The 18,806-nt window shown below is 49.1% G+C and overlaps 1 protein-coding gene across 2 annotated transcripts in view; it reads right to left on the reverse strand.

Moving 5' to 3' along the window:
• Positions 1-18,806, reverse strand: part of TRAF3IP2 (TRAF3 interacting protein 2) — a 46,442-nt gene that overhangs the window by 24,155 nt on the left and 3,481 nt on the right. Inside the window, exon 1 of one of the 2 annotated variants that reach the window (XM_062186624.1) lies at positions 9,106-9,917. In XM_062186624.1, coding sequence (XP_062042608.1) covers positions 9,106-9,913 — 808 coding nt within the window. In that variant the 5' untranslated portion in view covers positions 9,914-9,917. Of the gene's footprint in view, positions 1-9,105; positions 9,922-18,806 lie in introns of those variants that run through there. The other variant, XM_062186623.1, reaches the window with a different exon arrangement.

Here is an 18,806-nt window from a genome sequence, read left to right on the forward strand (position 1 = left end):
CTTCATTGCTTCCCTTTAGCAGGGAGCTGAAAAGGAAGTAGAACAGCTGGGACTTGAACTGGCGCCCAAATGGAATGCCAGCATCACAGGGGGTGGCTTTATCAGCTATGCCACAGCACAGTCCCTCCTATTGCACTTAAGACCCAGCCTGCTGGAGGCCAGCGCTGTGGCGAGGCGGGTAAAGCTGCCGCCTACAGTGCCGGCATCCCATATGGGTGCTGGTTTGAGTCCCGGATGCTCCGCTTCCAATCCAGCTCTCTGCTATGGCCTGGGAAAGCAGTAGAAGATGGCCCAAGTCCTTGGGCCCCTGCACCTGCATGAGAAACCTAGAAGAAGCTCCGGGCTCCTGGCTTTGGATCAGCGCAGCTCTGGCCGATGTGGCCAACTGGGGAGTGAACCATCGGATGAAAGACCTCTCTCTCTCTGCCTCTCCTCTCTCTGTGTAACTCTGACCTTCAAATAAATAAATCTTAAAAAAAAAAAAAAGAAAAGAAAAGACCCAGCCTGCCTGCTCAGGTCCCTGCCTGTCTTGATCTTGTCTCCTCCTACGGTCTCCCTGGCTCCCCAATCCCAGCTTCATCCTGAGCCCCAGCTTGCTCCCACCGCTGGACCCCTGGAATCTGCCATACCCTCTGCCCGGAATGTTTCTGCAAACTGACTTCTTGGCGTGTAGGGCTCAGCCCAAATATCACCTGCCCGAAGATGCCTGCCCACCCCTTGGGCCAGTTACCTAGTCCAGTCCCCTAGTTTCTCCCTCACTCATGCATTTGTATCAGTAGCATGACCCTCAGCTGCCACGTTCTTGCTGGCCTTCCCTGCTGGGCTCTGTGGAAGGAGGGATCACGTCCATTCCCCACCGTGTCTCCCAGCATGGGCAGCCACACCAGGTGCCCCACAGATGAAGGAATGAGGATGGAACAGTCACAAAACCAACCGCACACACAGGAGAAGGGAAGCCACTCAGGACCGTGCAGGGTGCTTGTCGGGTCCCAGGTGTCCTGGATGTCTACTTGTCACCCGACGTCCATGGTGGGTAGAGGAGGGCATGTGACCACTGTCTCCCTCCAAAAGTAGGAGGTAAAAGAGGAGAAGCTTTGCCAGGGGCCTTGAAAGCTTTTGCAGTGGGGGTTGGGGAAGGGGTGATGACCAGAAAGTCATGCGAATGAAGTTTTCAGTGTTTGGAGCCATTTTGCTTTCCATATCCATTAATGAGTGGCTAATAACAATTTATTTGCTTTAAAAGGACTGCGAAGCTCTAATCACAGGGTTTGTTTCTCTTCCAGAGAGCGGATGTTAGTGCTGTTCGTCAAAAGCCTTTGAATCAAGGTCAGATGATTTCGAACAGAGTATTTCCCGCACAACATGTTTTTGTCTCATAGCAACAAATCGTATCATTAAAATCATGAAAGCATGTGGGCTGAGTGCTTGATTAGCTGTAACTTTCCTTTCTGAGATGGCCACCTGTGGTCAAGAGTGAGATGGCTTCTGTGAGCAGATGACAATGATCCACCTCATTGATTTTTAAAATGAGGGTGCTGACCACGCAGTGTTCCATGCTGTCCGCTTATTGTTTAAAACAAAGAAATACTGACTAGCAGAGGGTCCCTCAAAATCGAGCTTTTCCTTCTCTAAGTGGAATTTAGCTAGTTGGGTGGGAAAGTTGCTAATTAAAAACTGCTTATCAGGTAACTGAGGATTTTTCCAATGCCCAGGTGTTAATCATTCTGACCCATTATTAGGGCTGGGCCTCACTACTTCAGCTGGGTACTATTTCATAATAATGGCTAACATTCATTAATCACTTGCCACCTGCCAAGCATTGTTCTCTCTAGGTTTCTTATTCAGAATTATTGAGTTCAATGTTCTGTCTTCCTAAAGGAGATGTCTGATGCAGAACAGAGTCCCGGCTCCTCGAGAGGGCCTCTGCATCCTTCATCTTCTAGCACATTCTACCTCTGCTCGCCCTCCAGGCCAGCCGCCCTGCTTTGGCTAACTTAATGATATCAAGCTTCTTGTGTGCCTGACCTTCTCATTCTTTCAGTTACAGCTCAAATATCAGAGACATTCTCTGGCCTCTCTAGTAACGTCTAACACTCAATTATTCCCTTGACAGCACTTAACAATTTATCATTTTGTTTTCTGATTTCTACTTCTTATCCGCCTCCCCCGTAGACTGAGAAATCCACCCAGATAAGGTCCATATATGTGTAGTATCCACCACCGTATACCCAGTGCCTAGTAGATGACTTGGCAAATAGAAGGGGTCTTCAAAAAAGTTTGTGGAAAATGCCTACTATGAAAAAACTGCATGCATTTCAAAAATGTTTACACTAAAATAATTTCACCTCTCAACTGCATTTTCCACGAATTTTTGGAAACACCGCTGTATTTGTTGAATACATGGATAGATCAACGGCCAGGCCAGGTTCTATTTCCAAATTCCAAAGGACCTCTCTTCTTTCTTCCCCAGACAATTAAAGATGACCTTTCCAAGGCCGTACATCACAAAGGCTCTACTCACAATGAGGGATTACTCCTTCCCCCAGGAAGTAGAAAACAGATTTCTTTGTATTCATTCAACAAATATTTATATGCTAAATATACAGCGAGGTACGAGGTGAACAAAAATGAATAGGATCCAGCTCCCTTGAGTAGTTCAGAATCAATATACAGAGAGAAGGTTTTCGAGTCTGTGGGTGTCTGTGTTTAAACACAAACCCACACTAATCTGTGTGCAAGAAGAGGAGGCATGAACCAGAGCCACCTACTCACTCAAGAATCACTGCTCAAAAATAGTTTCCCCAGGGACTCGTCCCCAGTCTCTCAAATTCCACCCCGAGTTCCCTCCGTGGGAGATGGATGGTGGGTGATGTGATACACAAACCGATCTGTCAGTTCTGAGGCAGTGTTAAGCACAAAACAAAAATGAAAACCTTGCGTAATCCTAAGTGGGAGCCCAGCACTGGGTGTTATTTGTCAATCCCGTGATCCGCTTGGCTTGAGCACACAGAGGCTTCATGTTACTGGGCTTTTACCACTTGGAATTTGTAAACCAAATCCGAAACGAGGTTTTCCATTTATCAGTGAAAGCATGCGACATTTTTCTTCCTTATTAAGAATGGTATTAAGAGCGTTTATGAGAGAGAAAAATAAAACCTGATTTCCAAGTTGTCAAAAAAACACATCATGATATAATGCCATCAGTTTAGCCAGGAAACAAAATGGCCAGCATAAACGGTTACAGGAACTCCCCCAGCTGTGAGCAGCTGCGGTTGCTGCAATGCAACTCCTTTCTCTATCATTTCTTCCATCTGGTTTATTTCATCGCGCAAGCACTCTAGCACACGAAGCAGCACTCTTATGGGGACGGCAGGATGCGAATGTACCCACAGCTTCGTGTTATTCAGTCTCCCAGACACAGAGAGCAAGACTTTTACAGGAAGATAAGGGTTCACTCGGCTTAATTCCCTTTTCCCCGTCTTATTTGCACCAGAGGTTTCATTTGGTTGCCCAGTCCTGATCTCCCGTCTGGTAACGATGACCTTCAGTGGAAGGATCTGAGGCAGGAAGGGGCTGACTTCGCTAGGGGGTGGGCGGAGAGACAAATATAAGCTATTGCGCTTCTCATTTTCACCTGCTTTGAAAACTTTTTTTCTTTTTACATGAAAGGGGTGGCCAAGAACCATTTTTGCTTTAACTTGCAAAAAGCTAGGCTACGCCATTTGCGTCGTGATCATTATTTATTTATATACTCATTAATGGGTAAGGAAGTAAGGCTCGTCTGAAGCCAAGCAGGACCCATGTAGCCATGGTTTCCAACGGCACGAGCCTCCCTTAGGTGAACAGCTCTTTGCAAGTGGTTTTGTTGGCAATTAAGCACAGTTATAGCCCTGTGAAACTAAGCATCTGTACACCTGCTCTGAATGCTTAGAATCTGTGCCTGCGAGAGGGATCTAGAAGTCCAGGCAGGCTCTGCAGGGCTGGGCTGCAGGATCTACTTAAATAATCACAGGAATAACTAAGAGCTGCGAGCGTGGCGGGCTTGCTACTTAGTGCCTTTACTACATTATCTCATTTAATCTTCACAGTCACCTTCGCGGGAGTCACTGCTGCGGGAGGCCCCACGGACATTCTGGAGTTGAGTGCCCTGTAGAAAAACCTGGGCACCTGCCCCTCTTCCCCGTGCCCGGATGCAAAGCCCGTGCAGGGTGAATGAGGGCAAGCTCGCCTCCCCCGGGCTTTGCTTTTTCACTTTTCAACTTGTAATTATTTTCTAATTATAGAAGGAATGCTGGCTTGCTGGAAAAAAGAAAGAGAAACCCACAAGGGTATAGAAAGTTAGAAGACTAAATGCCTCGTCTCTTCTGAGTTCCCTGCTCCCTCTCCTCATGACCGCTGTTAACAGTTGGGCTGAGCCATCTAGACTTTTTAATGTGCATGTAAACACATGCAGCTCGCATGTGTTTTGCTCTTCAACTCAATTTTTTTTATGTCAGAATGTGCACGGTCTTCTAGGTAACAGGGGCCTACTAGTCCATTGTATCAATAAATCTCAGATTCTAGAATGCCGCTCAACTTACAGTGCAGGGCGGGGGCCAGCCCAGTAAGTTGGAAACATCGGACATAAAAAAGCGTCCGATCCGCCTGACCTACTAAGCCCTCTAGGTAGCAACGCGGGACACTGGAGCGCCTGTCGCTCCCCCTCGTGATCTGCCTGGCTGGGAGCCGCAGCAGCTGCCTAGCTTCACAGGAAAAAGCACACTGCACATCACGAGCCCGGGAAAAGATCCAAGTCCCAAATCCAAACGCTCCCTGCTGAATGCGTTTCGCTTTCACACCATCCTAAAGTTGCAAGGTCGTAGGTCAAGCAGCTTGAGTTGGGGCTGGCTGTCATTATCTGGCGGCTTACGGACAGGCACTGTAGTTGTTCTCATTTGTGCTCGAATACAACAATGCTTTAATCAACGCCCTTGTTCCGATGTCCCTGGATTCTGACAGGCTTGTTCGGTGTTTCCGTAGGGTAGGTTCCTACCAGCAGCTACTGGACCATAATAGAAGCACATATACAATTTTGATAAATAATGAGATTGCTTTCTAGAAGATTGTGCCAATTTAGACTCCTGCCAAGAGGGTATGAGAACATTCATTTTCAATAGAACTCTCCTGGGAGTTGTCTGATTTTCATTTTTGCACCCCTAATTAGGGAAAAGGTACCTTGAAAAATGTTGCATTTTGGGGCTGGGTGTTTGGCCTAGTGGATAAGAAATCCTTGTCCCATATTGTAGTGCCAGGCTCTATGCTCAGCTCTGGCTCCTGACCCCAGCTTCCTGCTAAAGACCCTGGGAGGCAGCAGTGATGGCCCATGTGAATTGAATTCCCAGTTCCTGTCTTCAGCGCTGGTACCACTCTGATCCTTACAGGCATCTGGGGAACCAGTGGATGGGATCTCTGTCTCTCTCTGTCTTTCTCTCTCTCTTTCTCTAATAAGTAAGTAAATAATATTTAAAAATCTGCCCGTCTTCAACGGAGTGATGCGGAGCGATGCGGAGCACGGTTTCTTTCGCGGGCAGGCTGGCTGTTTGTGTATCTTCTGTGAATTATTCCTGTCTCCTGTGCAAGCTCCCTCCTCTCTGCCTCTCATCACCTCTCTGCATTCCCAGGATCTCGACAGTCCCCGTCCACCCCACTTCAATAGAAGGAAATAATACGGAAGGTGAGGGCGAGGGCGAGGGCGAGGTCAAGGGCAAGGCTGAAAGAAAGCAGGTCCTGAGGTATCAGAGAAAGGGGCTCCCGGGCTCCCAGGCAGGAGCATTTGTCTTTTGAAGGCACCTGCCTGAGAGGCAACGTCACCTCCAAAGACTGGATCGCTAATGGCGCCATTCCAGGCTTCAACGGGAAAAATACTTGCAGTGGGAAGACCTAGCTGGCACCCCCATTATAATATTGAGTCAACGCTTTCTTTTCTACCTTTGTTAGTAAACAAAGGCAACTGCAAAGCCTTTAGCTGAGTATTCACACTTCCACACATTAATCGAAGGAGCCCATCAGAAATGCAGACAAAAACAGCAGTATGCGATGCTTGTCAAAGCGTTGCTTACTGGATCAGAACACTGAAAACTATTTTAAACGTCCATCAGTGAAGAACAGGTTAATAACAGTTTAGCTGATTCGTCTGAGGCAATGCAGTTCAGGATCTATAAATGATGCTGGAAGAAGTATACATTCCACGTCGCTGGAAATTCACTTTACATTAACTACATATATGCAAAGTGGAAAACCCACCAGAGGTAAATGTATTAAAATCCCAGCAAGGAATTGTATCTGGGGAACAGAGACATAGATAACTTTTTAATTTTCGTTTTTGAACGGTTGGGCATCTTTCAATTTGAGGAGTGAACACGTATTACCGTCTAAAACAGAAAAGTTACCTTTAAATGATAGAAATCCTAAAAAATACTTTATGGAATTATTCTCACAGATCACTCCCTTTGAACCTGGAGATCACTGAGAAATAAACACAGCTCCCGCCTTGCCAAGGTTCAGTCCCAGTGACTCCTACCTGAGGAATCCACAGCCACACCCACCTGTGACTGGGCCCACGCCCTCTGGGCATCAACTTCACAACACCCAACTCCTCCAGTCTCTGCAGGAGCCCCAGGCTTTCTCCCTCTCCAGCCCAGGGCCCCACTCTCCCCAAGCCCTGTTGTGTCCCCAGCTCTTGACCTCACTCTGATCTCACTCACTCTTACCTGGGTCCTCCAAGCATCTTCTAAGTTACATCCCTCAACCTCCCCCGCTCCCATTATTTTAACAATATGTTTATTTATGTGTGTTTATTTATTTGAAAGGCAGATACAGAAAGAGAGGGGAGAGAGGTCTTTCATCCACTGGTTCTTTTCCCAAGGGCCTGCAACAGCTAGGGCTGGGTCAAGCCAAAGCCAGGAACCAGGAACTCCATCCAGTCCTCCCACACTGGTGACAGGGACCCAAGTACTTGAGCTGTCTCCCAGGGTGCACATTAGCAAGAAGCTGAATGAGAACTGGAGGCCAGACTCCATCCATTATGGATGGGAATGCAAGTACCCCAAGCATGGCTTAAGTCACTGTGCCACCACTCCTATCCCACCAGTCTCCCCTCCACCACTCCCACTCCCATTTCAAATTGAATTTCTATATTGCTGCATCCACTCTAGGAAGCTTTATAATGCGTGCACAAGCACCAATACACAAACTATGGTTGATTACACATTTGTGATTATTTCTGTAATTTATTTTAAAACTAGGCATCAAGCCTTTGGGCAGACTCGCCTACGCTATTTGAATTGCCTAATGCACAGTGTTTATTTGCTAAAACTGTCACATCTCACAGGCCTGTGTTTCATCTGAAAGCCCTTTTGTTATTTTCCAGTGGCCTCAGCACAGTTTTAACGTCAAGAACGGTGATGGGCCGTTTATCTCTATCTAAGACTTTATCACTCTCAGAGATACCGCACTGATACAGAGCACTCCTTCGGAAGGATTTGACCGGCTCTGTTACACAGCAGGCACTGTGCTAACTGCCGGGGAACTACGGAGTGAAAGTGCACCTTTGCTGATGTGCAAAAGCTTATGGTGTGGATGGACAGGCAGACAAGTCCATAATTTGATGCCGTACTGGTGTCAGGTGTCCCAGCTGAGCCAGAGCACAAGGGAGAGCGACCTGAAGGAGGCTGTTATCTGGGGAGGTTTCCAGGGGGACCCTGGAGAGGTCTTAAAAGGTATATATAGTGCTGGCTGTATCACTCTGTAAACACTGTAGCACTTATTGGATCACATACTTAAAATGTGCAAAGGGTGGACTTTATAGCTTGCCAATTAGATCTCAACAAAGCTATTAAAAAAAAAAATGATGAGGGTAAGTGCTTGACCTTGCAGTTGGGATTTCCTTGTTCTACATCAGAATGCCTGGGTTTGATATCTGGCTCCACTCCTGATTCCAACTTCCTGTTAATGCAGACCCTGGAGAGAAGGGATGATGGCTCAAGAAATTGGGGCCATCCCACCCACACAGGTGACCTGGATTGAGTTCCTGGCTCCCAGCTTTGGCCTAGGCCTAGTCGCTGAGCCTGTGGCCATTGTGGGGAATGAACAAATTGATAGAATATGCCACCCCCTGCATCGCCAGCTTCCTACTGAAGCAGTAGTTCAAGTCTTGGCTGCTCTGCTTCCTATCCAGTTCCCTGCTAATGCACCTGTCAGGGCAGCAGAAGATGATCTAAATGCTTGGGCCCCGGCCACCCACGTGGGAGACCCAGCTGGAGTTCTTGGCTCCTGGCTTCAGCCTGGCCCAGTTCCAGCTGTTGCAGCCAGTTGGGGAGTAAACCAGCAGATGGAAGATCTTTCTCTCTCTCTCTCTCTCTCTCTGTTTCTTTCTCTCTCTTGCTCTGCCTTTCAAATAAATAAATAAAACCTTGTAAAAGTAAATATGTTAGAAAATGTATAGACCTGGGTCAAATGCACAAGAGGGGAAAGAACATCTTAGAGAGAGAGGAAGAGCAAGGGCAAGTGTGCAGCCAGGAACCAGCGCGACAAGTTGGGTGGCCTGCCAGTCCTTGGTGTGGTGGGACTGTAGGGTAGATGCAGACAGCTCAGGTCTCCAAAGGGATTTAAGCAACAGAATCACAGGAGCAATTTGGTGGTCATCGCATGAATGCAGAGACAATGACACGCTGGGCACCTGCTGGTTTTTTTTTTTCTTTCTGTTATTGACCCAAGGCCCTTCTTCTGCCAAGTCTAAAATAGGGAAGAAGCTTGAAGAAAAGAAAGAACCCAGTTGCTCAAGAACTCAAACACAAAAATGTGTTCTAGAAATCATTGAGGTCCCCTCCCTCCATCTAGGCAGATTTCTGTTAAACCATCCTTGACGTGCCCTACTGAGGCAGGGTCCCCGTGGGATGGGTATGGGCTCAGAACAAGCGTTCTCCTATGGCCCCTTACAAGTCCAACCACACACAGGCAGCCCCTAAGAGCAGAAAGCGCTCTTTGCCTCGTGACCGTGTGTGCTGGTCCAGTGACACAAAGCACGGATGTGAGGCCCTAGCTTCCCAGGAGCTGAAGGTCACTTACATGGCACCTGGTGGTCGGGACCTCTGGGACAACAGTAAGCAGGGTTCCACGGAGTGTGCGCGCAAGGGTTGCAAGGCTGCACCTGTACACATGCTGAGTACCTCTGGGGGAACTCCCTGGACCGGAGCGGGGCCGGGAGGTCCTGAGGGTAACACACAGAGGTCAAGGGCAGAGGCCTTTCCAGCTGCCGGATGCCCAGGACATCTTGGGGCTGGGAACCGTCTGTGCTGGGTGGGTCTGGGGCTTCGTGGTTCCTGTGGTGTTGGGCCCACAGCCATGTCTCTTGGCCGCTGCCCCGGGAGCCTGCTGAGGCATTAGGTAAACTTTGGTCGGATGTGTCGGCGTCATGGCTAGCGTCACGAGAAGCTGCTGAAAGCTGAGATCCCAGCCACGGATGGTGCTTTCCCAGAAATGAAAACTGACGCTCTGGGAGGAAGGCGCCAGCCCCACTCCCAGACTCCTGCGCGCTGGCTGCAGAGGAGCCCGAGGGACAGTCTTCGCTGGGCTCTGGGTGCCTGCTGCAGAAGCTGTCGTCACTCTCCTCCAGGATTCTAGCGCGCAGGCAGGTGACTGCCTGGGACACGGGCCGCTGTGGGCTGGCGAGCGCCAGAGGTGGAGGAGCCTGAGCTGAGTCTCCAGGGGAACCGTCAGGGGTGCCGGGTGCCGACACGCCGTGGGGTGCTGTGTTCCTTGTGCCAGGAGCAGGCGGTTCTGATTCCGCTTCCAGGGAGTCCTCTGGGATTGCTTTCAGCAGCTGGCTGGGGTACGGTTCTGACTCATCAACCTCCACAGGAATACTTCGGCTCATTCTAGTTTCTGGAACAAGAGAAAACATGCCGCAGCCTCAGCAGACAGGATCAGTTCCCGGAGTCCCCACTTTCTGACCTCAGGGGAACTCACTCAAGATGTGGTTTAAATCAACAGTCGTGTGACACTGGTGGGGGTGCAGAGCCCCAATCCTGATTCCCCCCGGGGCAAAGGCACTAATGTTTATTTGAGTTGCACAGTAACTCAAAGGCAAAAACACCTGGTTTGTGACTGGCTCACCCTGTGGTAGAAGGCAATCCTCAACGGGTGGAAATCAACCGCCAAGTACTAAGGAAAGAAATTATATCGTGAGGTGGGCTGCTCCTTGTGTGTTTGGAATCACGGTGAAGTAAGTCCCAGTAACTGAGCCAGAGTGAGCTCCAAAACCCATGAAGTGACAAACAGGAAGCAAGGTGCAGAACACACATGTTGTGCACATTTGCAAGTGCATGTCTGCTTGTGTATGCGCCGCGCACGTCTGGAGAACCCAGACAGAAGGACACCAGCTGCCTCTGAGGATGGAACCAAGCCGGGAGGGGCGACTGGAAGGAAGAGTTTGCATCTCTCGAACTTGTACAATTTGATTGTTGCCTAATTAAAACAATCAATAACAGTTAAACAACAGCAAAAGCAATCCCAAGTTTAGAACATGTGGAATAAAGGTCACAGTGACATTTTCGACTAAACGACTTGGGGTCATTTGGAGGATTTAATTCCTTCTGGGCACTGTGCCTGCAGCGAAGGTAGCACTGGCCATCTGGTCTGTGATGAAGCAGTTAAACTGAACCTGGCCTTTGACCACAGTCCAGCCAAGGTGGCTTTTATCCATAACAACAGAACTCTTCAGCAACCTGGCAGGCTAAGAAAGAAAGCAGTCTCCCTCCACCCCCCATCATTAGTTTGGTTGAGATGATGCCTTGGCTCAAGGGCTGGAGGGAAGCAGGCTGGGGAAAAGGCTACGCGCAGGAGCATCTGGAAGCTTCCAGAAGCCTGCAGGACAGGGGTAGTGAAAAAGCAAACAAGTAAGTGAAAAAGAAAAAAATAAACATCCCAGAGGCTTCGTTCTCTGTCAGGTCTTGCACCTCCCTGGCTTCAGGTTGGAGAGACAGGAGGGACTGTGTGTGGATTTCTACTTGGGAGCCACACAGCGTTTCAACCACAAATGTTTATGGAAGGCTTGCTGTGCCTCAAGCCACGAAGCACGTAAATTATTGTTCGAGGACAAGCTTTAAAGAGTATGAATTCACGTTCCCCTGCGTCCCGTGCCCGGTCCAAGGGGATGATGAGAGCTTGCGCGGTGTGGCAATGCTCCGCTTCGCACAGGTGGAACCTGCAGTTTGCCACCAGAGTCCTCGCTGCCGACGGAAAGAGACATCTCCCCCCTCCAGTCCCTGCCAAATGAACCGTCTCTGACACCTGTCACCCCAGTTCGTGTCCAGTGCACCCACCCACTGCTGCACAACCACCCCGGCACTGCTTTCTCACACAACAGGGAGTGCCTTCAGCTCCTAACTCCTGGCCAGTTTCCTTCCGTCTTCCCCTTCCCCTGTTTCCTCCCCAGGCTGCGTGTGTGTCCCTTGCCCCTTGGCTCATCACTTCACCTGATTGACCTTGCAAAAATTCCCAAGTACCTAACTGCAACCAAACATACTGCTACTTTTTAGTGTTTAAGAATGGTCACCACTGTTTTCCTTTCTTTCCCAGGATTTGTCTACAGCTACGAAACTCGATATGCCATCAGCTGGCCAGGAAGCCCCAGTCTTGTCTCAAGGGCTGGCTGAGTGCCCTGCAATCTCCTGCGAGCGTCTGGGAGCCCAGAGCTGAATGGGACGGCGAAGAGAGGCAGAAAGGGAGCCCGCTCAGGGTGGACTAGCTCCTGCTGCCGGTTTCTCAAGATGCGATTCGTTTTCATTCTTGGCACTTCAGGTACAACTGTTTACTTTCGCCCTGGGTTTTCCAACATGAATGTACTTCCCTACCAAGAAAAAAAGCTGCAAATTCTATTCTTCGAGCTGAGGGGCCTCCAGGGCTTGGAGGAAGCTCATCTAAAAGAGGACAGAGGTGGGCGTTGGGCCTGGCAGTTAAAACGCCACCTGCGATGCCCACATCCTTACCTGGGAGTGCCTGGATTCCAGCTTCCTGCTAATGTACACCCCGGGGAGCAGCAGTGAGGGCTCAAGTAGTGGGGCCTCTGCCACCCACGTGGGAGACCTGGATGGAGTTTCTGGCTCCCAGCGTCAGCCTGGCCCAGGCCCAGCTGTTGCAGGCATTTGGAGAGTGAGCCCACAGATGGAAGTCCTTTGTCTGGCTGGCTGTCTCTCTCTCTCTCCCTTTAAAATAAATAAAAGTTTCCTAAAAAGGTGGCTGGGACAGTCCTCTCTCCTAATTATTCATCTGAGGCCCATCCTAGAGCAAGGATGCCATGATTTGCACTGGTCTGAAAAGGAACCCAGGACCTCTGTGGCGTGTTTCCTATGATGGCAGTAAATTAGCCTGGCGTGGCCATGAGCAGCCTCCTGGTACAACTACAGGCTGAGCACTCGTCAGAAACCAGAAAGCACCCGCATGTTTTAAACACGCCACTAACAAATATCTAAACAGCAAATGATGACCAAACTCCACTCTGTGTCTAATTTGGTGGTGTGTATCCCCCTGCTGAGGCATACATTTAATTCAATTTTTTTTTTTTTTTACTTTTTTAATATCTACAAGTGCTACTTAATTCAATAGGAACAAAAGCTATACAGTGAAAATTCACAAAATGATTTCAACAGACACAGAAACAGTGTCCCTACCATCCAGGTGCTCAAGAGAGAAAACAAACACAAAGGTGAGCAGCGGCTCTACCCCAGGGCCTTTGCTCTTGCTGTCCCCTCTTGGAACACCCTTTCCCCACACATCTGCCTGGCTCACTTCTGTTCTCCTCCAGGTTCTCTCTCTCTCTCTCTCTTTTTTTAAAGATTTATTTATTTATTTATTTGAAAGTCAGAGCTACACAGAAAGAGAAGGAGAAGCAAAGAGAGAGAGAGAGAGAGGTCTTCCATCCACTGGTTCACTCCCCCAGATGGCCGCAATGGCCAGAGCTGGCAGATCCGAAGCCAGGAGCCAGGAGCTTCTTCCAGGCCTCCCACACAGGTGCAGGGGCCCAAGGACCTGGGCCATCCTCTACTGCTTTCTCAGGCCATAGCAGAGAGCTGGATCGAAGTGGAGCAAGCGGGTCTCCAACCAGCGCCCGTGGGATGCCAGCACTTCAGGCCAGGGCTTTCACCCGCTGCACCGCAGCGCCGGCTCCTCTCCTCCAGGTTCTTACTCGAATGTCACTTCCCATTGTTTTTCCCTGTGCTCCTTCTCTTCCCCCTGTCAGAGTCATCACCACCTTATATCCTACCCAAGGCCTATTATAAATACGTGAAAATACCTAACTATCCCTTGTTTGTTTACTCTGTCTCCCCTCCCTCCACTATTCTCAGTCATGTTCTCAGCACCTAGAATGCTTTCTGGCCCTAGTCAGCACTCAGTGCAGATTTGCTGAATGCACAAATGAGTGATGAATGAGGACGATCAGAGAAGAGACAGAGCCATTCATTGGAGGGGTCACTGACAGGGAGAAGGCCATGGGGGCGGGGATGCAGGGAGGTCCCAGGGGCCAAGCTCTCAGGCCACTTGGGTGACCCCTCCTCCTCCCTCTCACAAACATATTGTTTATGCCCACTAGGGGTCAAGCCTCCATGGTGGTCCTGGGCCTTACCTATGAGGTCCTGCCCATGGCAGCATCTGCCCCAGGGCACACATGGGGGAGGGGGCACTTACTGGGGTCACAGAGGACAATTATGCCCCAAGGTTACAGCAGGGGGCCGCAACAGATGATGGATATGTCAGAGCCAGCAGTTTTATTTGTTTTGTCTTTATTTCACCGTGGCGTAGTCGGTTAAGCCTCCACCTGCAGTGCTGGCATCCCATTTGGGCACTGGTTCATGTCCCGGCTTGTCCCCTCTTGCAACCCAGCTCTCTGCTGATGGCCTGAGAAAGCAGTGGAACATGGTCCAAGTCCTTGGGCCCCTGCACCTATGTGGGAGACCTGGAAGAAGCTCCTGGCTCCTGGCTTTGGATCGGCCCAGCTCTGGCCATTGCCACCATTTGGGGAGTGAACCAGCGGATGGAAGACCTTTCTTCACTGTCTGTAACTACCTCTCAAATAAATAAATAAAAAGAAATTAGGGGCAGACATTTGGCACAGTGGTTAAGTTGTAGCTTGGGAATCCTGCATCCCATGTCAGAGTTCCGGCTACACCGCTTCCAATCCAGCTTCCCGCTAATGTGCACCCTGGCAGGCAGCAGGTGACGGCTCAGGTACTTGGGTCTCTGCCAGCCACATGGAGACTTGGATTATATTCCAAGCTCCTGGCTTCGAAGACCTGGCTGTTGCAGGCATTTGGGGAGTGCACCAGAGGATGGAGGATCTTTCTGTGTTTGTCTCTATGTCTCTGTCTCTGTTCTCTCTCTTTCAAATAAAATGAAAATCAATAAATTTTAAAATTAAAGCATACTGTGTAGGTATGCCACCCTTTGTATAAGACTGTATATGAGGGTACTTCAAAAGAGTTGGTGGAAAGTGGAATTAAAAAGTTAATTTGGGTGCAAACCTGAACATGCACATAGGTGGGCATTAAGCTAGGAAGAGGCTGGTCCCAGCGAGACCCAACCAGCCTGAAACAGTACGCAGGCTGGGCCTTACTCATTCTGATCTGATTCCAAAAGCAGTCGTTTTTCTCCTCTGGAATCCCATCGCCCAAAGGACCATGATCTCTTAAGAGTCTGACCAGCATCTTTCTTTAAACCTCTCTGTCACGTTCTCTCTCTCCAAAGCCTCTCACTTAGGGCTTCCTTTGTCTGCCTGGGCCCGAGACTGTCTCTGTCCAAGCAGCGTGGTTTTGCAGATCTGATCTTATGCACACATCAGCAGCCTTGACATCCCACGTGACGGCACTCCCCTGCTGTTGCGTTCGCAAAATCTCCCATCCTCCTGCACCTCTCCCCTTTTTTTCTGCACACAGCTCTCTGTCAAGCTCCTTGAGCTCCTGGCTCATGTCTTCTCCTAGCAACCTGTTCCCCCTCTGGCACATCCTGCCTTCAATTCATAGTTTCTCCAAACAGAGCCGGTTCATTTTCACAACACCACATTTCTCATCTCATTGCTCTTCCCCAATCTGCTTTTTCTCCCATCATGTGGCCTCCTTTGGTGCAGGCCCAGTAGACCCTGGCCTGCGTGGGAAGCAAGTCGCTGGCAGGGCACATGCGAGCAGATCTGATAGCCACATCCACAGTTAACTGTGGCTTCTGCCTTCCAGATGGGCTTGCCCTGAATCAACATGGGGTTCTGGGATGTGGGAAGATACGCAGTACGTAAATGTCCATGCTTTGGATTCAGACTCCGTATGCTGAAATTCTTTCTCTATCTGCTGCATGGTCAGACCTGTGACCTTGACAAAATTATTTCACCTCTCTGAATCTCATTTGCCTTGTCTGCAAAATGGGGGAAATAGCAACACTTGCCCTATAGGGTTGTCATGAGAACAAAAAAAGATATAAATCACTGAATGTAGAACGTGGCCCACATCAAGCCCTCAAAAGACAATGACTATTTTGCTCTTTCTTACTGCAAAAAATGATTTGGCCAAAGAATTTTTTTTTTAATGGATTTGTTTACTTATTTGAAAACAGAGAAACAGAGACAGCACGAGAGAGAATCTTCCATCTGTTGATTCACTTCCCAAATGGCCACAATAGCCAGGTCTGGGCCAGGTAGAAACCAGGAGCCAGGAACTCTATTCTGGTTCCCCACATGGGTGGCAGGGGCCCAAATACTTGAACTATCATCCTCTGCTACCTTCCCAGGCACACTGGCAGGAAGCTGGATTGGAAGCCCAGCAACCAGGACTTGAACCAGTGTTCCAATATGGGATGCAGGTGTCACACGTGGGGGCTTAACCTTCCGTGCCACAACACCAGCCCCCTGTGGAACTCTTTCTTTAGACTATGTTCCCTGGTTTTACACACAGGTGCTAACATTATTACATGAGCTCAATGTATGGAGAGTATATATATATATATATATTTCTTAAAGATGTATTTATTTATTAGAAAGGCAGAGATACAGAGAGACAGAGACAGAGGGAGAAGCACAGAGAGAGAGAGAGGTCTTCCATCCACTGGTTCACTCCCCAAATGGTGGCAATGGCCAAAGCTGGGCCAATCCAGAGCCAGGAGCCAGGAGCTCCTTCCTGGTTTCCCAGATGGGTGTGGGGCCCCAAGCATTTTGACCATTTTCCACTGCTTTCCCAGGCCATAGCGGAGGGCTAGATTAGAAGTGGAGGGCCGGTGCCGCGGCTCACTAGGCTAATCCTCTGCCTTGCGGCGCCGGCACACCGGGTTCTGGTCCCAGTCGGGGTGCCTGATTCTGTCCCGGTTGCCCCTCTTCCAGGCCAGCTCTCTGCTGTGGCCCGGGAGTGCAGTGGAGGATGGCCCAAGTACTTGGGCCCTGCACCCGCATGGGAGACCAGGAGAAGCACCTGGCTCCTGCCATCGGATCAGCGCGGTGCGCCGGCCGCGGTGGCCTTTGGAGGGTGAACCAACAGAAGGAAGACCTTTCTCTCTGTCTCACTGTCCACTCTGCCTGAAAAAAAAAAAAAATAAAGAAGTGGAGCAGCCGGGTCTCAAACCGGTGCCCAGATGGGATGCTGGCACTGCAAGCAGAGGCTTTACCCGCTACGCCACAGCATCGGCCCTGGAGATTATATTTTTAACCAAGAAATGTATTATTTGAGTCATTTCCAGCACATTCGATACATAACATCTCGTTTGGTCCTTAAAACAAGCCTGGGCCATAAGCAAGGCAAGAGACACCACTTCGGCATTCCTATGTTACACACTGTGCTTGGACACTTACACTAGCCGAGATACATTAACTAGCTTAAGCACATTAACCAGTTTCTCGAAAGTCAGATCACAAGTGTTTGGTGAAGCCAAATCTGGCCTGTAGATCTCCTAGTTCTTTCCAGTAAACCACATAGAACAGGAGTTGGCAAACTCTATCTGCTAAGGGCCAGAGAGTAAACAGTTTCCAGCCATGTGCCATATGCTGATCTGTCTCATATTCCGTTTCTTTTTAAAAATGCAAAACCCATTCTTAGCAATAGGCCAATGCAAAAAAATATCATGGGCTACCTTTGGCCCAACGGTTGAAGTTTACCAACTGCTGATATTGATGATGCTGATAAATCAAAATGCAAAGCTAATGACATACTTAAGAAACTTCACCCTTTGTTAGCCAGCATTTGTTCATATTCATTACATGGTTACTGTGTGTGAAGCAGTGTTGTAGGAGCTGCCTGTATTCACTTTTTCAATTCTCACAGCTACCCTATTTGGTTGTTACTGTTGTCAGCCCTAATTTTTTACAGATGGAGGAATTGAGGCACAGAGTAGTTAAGTAACTTTCCCAAGGTCATATGTCCAGTAAGTAGCACAGCAAGGATTCAAACCATACCTGTGTACCTAGTTGGGAAAACTGAGCTGGTTCAGCTATGTAGGCGGGATAAACAGGAAGGGGGAGTCACACAGCCCCTAGAAGCTTCTGGAAAAAAAATGTGTTTGTGAACCATTCACCTTGAGGCTTAAAAGACATGGAAGCACACCACCTGTGTTCCGTACAGAATTGCCAGGCGGGAGCCCTAGGGTGGCTTTGCTTCGTGCCCTTACAATGGAGGGTAGGGGATGAAACTGCAGAAGCATCTTGATTTGAGAGAAGCACTTGATTGGATCTCATTAAATTTTAATCATAAACTGAATTCAAAATAAATTGAAAACGGGTTGACAGAGCACAAACAAAGGGTGATGATGAATGGTGGTGTACACAGAGAGGGGAGATCTTCCAGGGGACGACTCTGAAGCAAGGACGGAAGGGATTTGATGAAGGTGTTGTGTCCCTGGAAGAAGACAAATCGCATCGCAAGGAACAGAGGGAGGGCAGGAGTGCACAGCCTGAGTAATTAATAAACCGCGTGAGCAGCTCCTAAGTACTCACGCTCGGGGCTCGCCAACCGCTGGGATTTTTTAAACCATTCTTTAGGTCAACGACACAGTGGAAGAGGCCTAGAGACATGCAACAGGAGTATTGCAGGTGGATTTCATTAATAAATATATGAATTTACAGCGGGGAGGATCAGATACTTTCAAATGATAGATTCTCAAGGCTTTATATCATTCCCCCAGAGAGTAATTTTTATGAGCATCTGAAAGTCATGGATTTTAAAAAAAAAAAAAATCTGTAAACCCATTAACGTTCGTGCTTCGTTCACTATCCCAGTGCATGCAAACGTCCATAATGCTGGCTGGCTCCATGGACGGTTGGTTTTGAGTGAACTGTTAGGCTGTAATTCAAACTCCCACGAACAGATTCTTCAAGGTTTCCTTGCAGAATTTCCCTGACAGACAAGTTCTGCCACTAGGTTTGCCAGAGGACTGGCAACCGCGGTGAGCCCCGGAGACCAGGGGACACTCACTGGCCTTGGACACAACCCTGCACCGTCAGATCCCCATCAGGCTGGAGGCCCTGACCTGCGTCGTGGGTCTCCGAGAGGCCCTAAATGAGGAGGAGGTGGACTGGCGGCCATGTTGGAAGCCTGTAGCAAGCATTTGGAGAACAACCTCAGAGCAGGCCACGGTTCTGTGCTGCCATCGTTTTGTTTTCTTTTTTCAGATAAGACGGGTCTCTCCCAGCACACGTTTTTCATCCCTAATTCAGTCCAGGCCGCACAGGGGAGGAGAGGAAGGGGTGGAAAGGGAGGGAAAGGGAGAGAAGAGAGTGGAAGGGGAGACAAGTAAGGAATCTGGGG

This window comes from Lepus europaeus, chromosome 3 (genome assembly GCF_033115175.1).
Source record: "Lepus europaeus isolate LE1 chromosome 3, mLepTim1.pri, whole genome shotgun sequence".
In the NCBI taxonomy this organism is placed as follows: domain Eukaryota; kingdom Metazoa; phylum Chordata; class Mammalia; order Lagomorpha; family Leporidae; genus Lepus; species Lepus europaeus.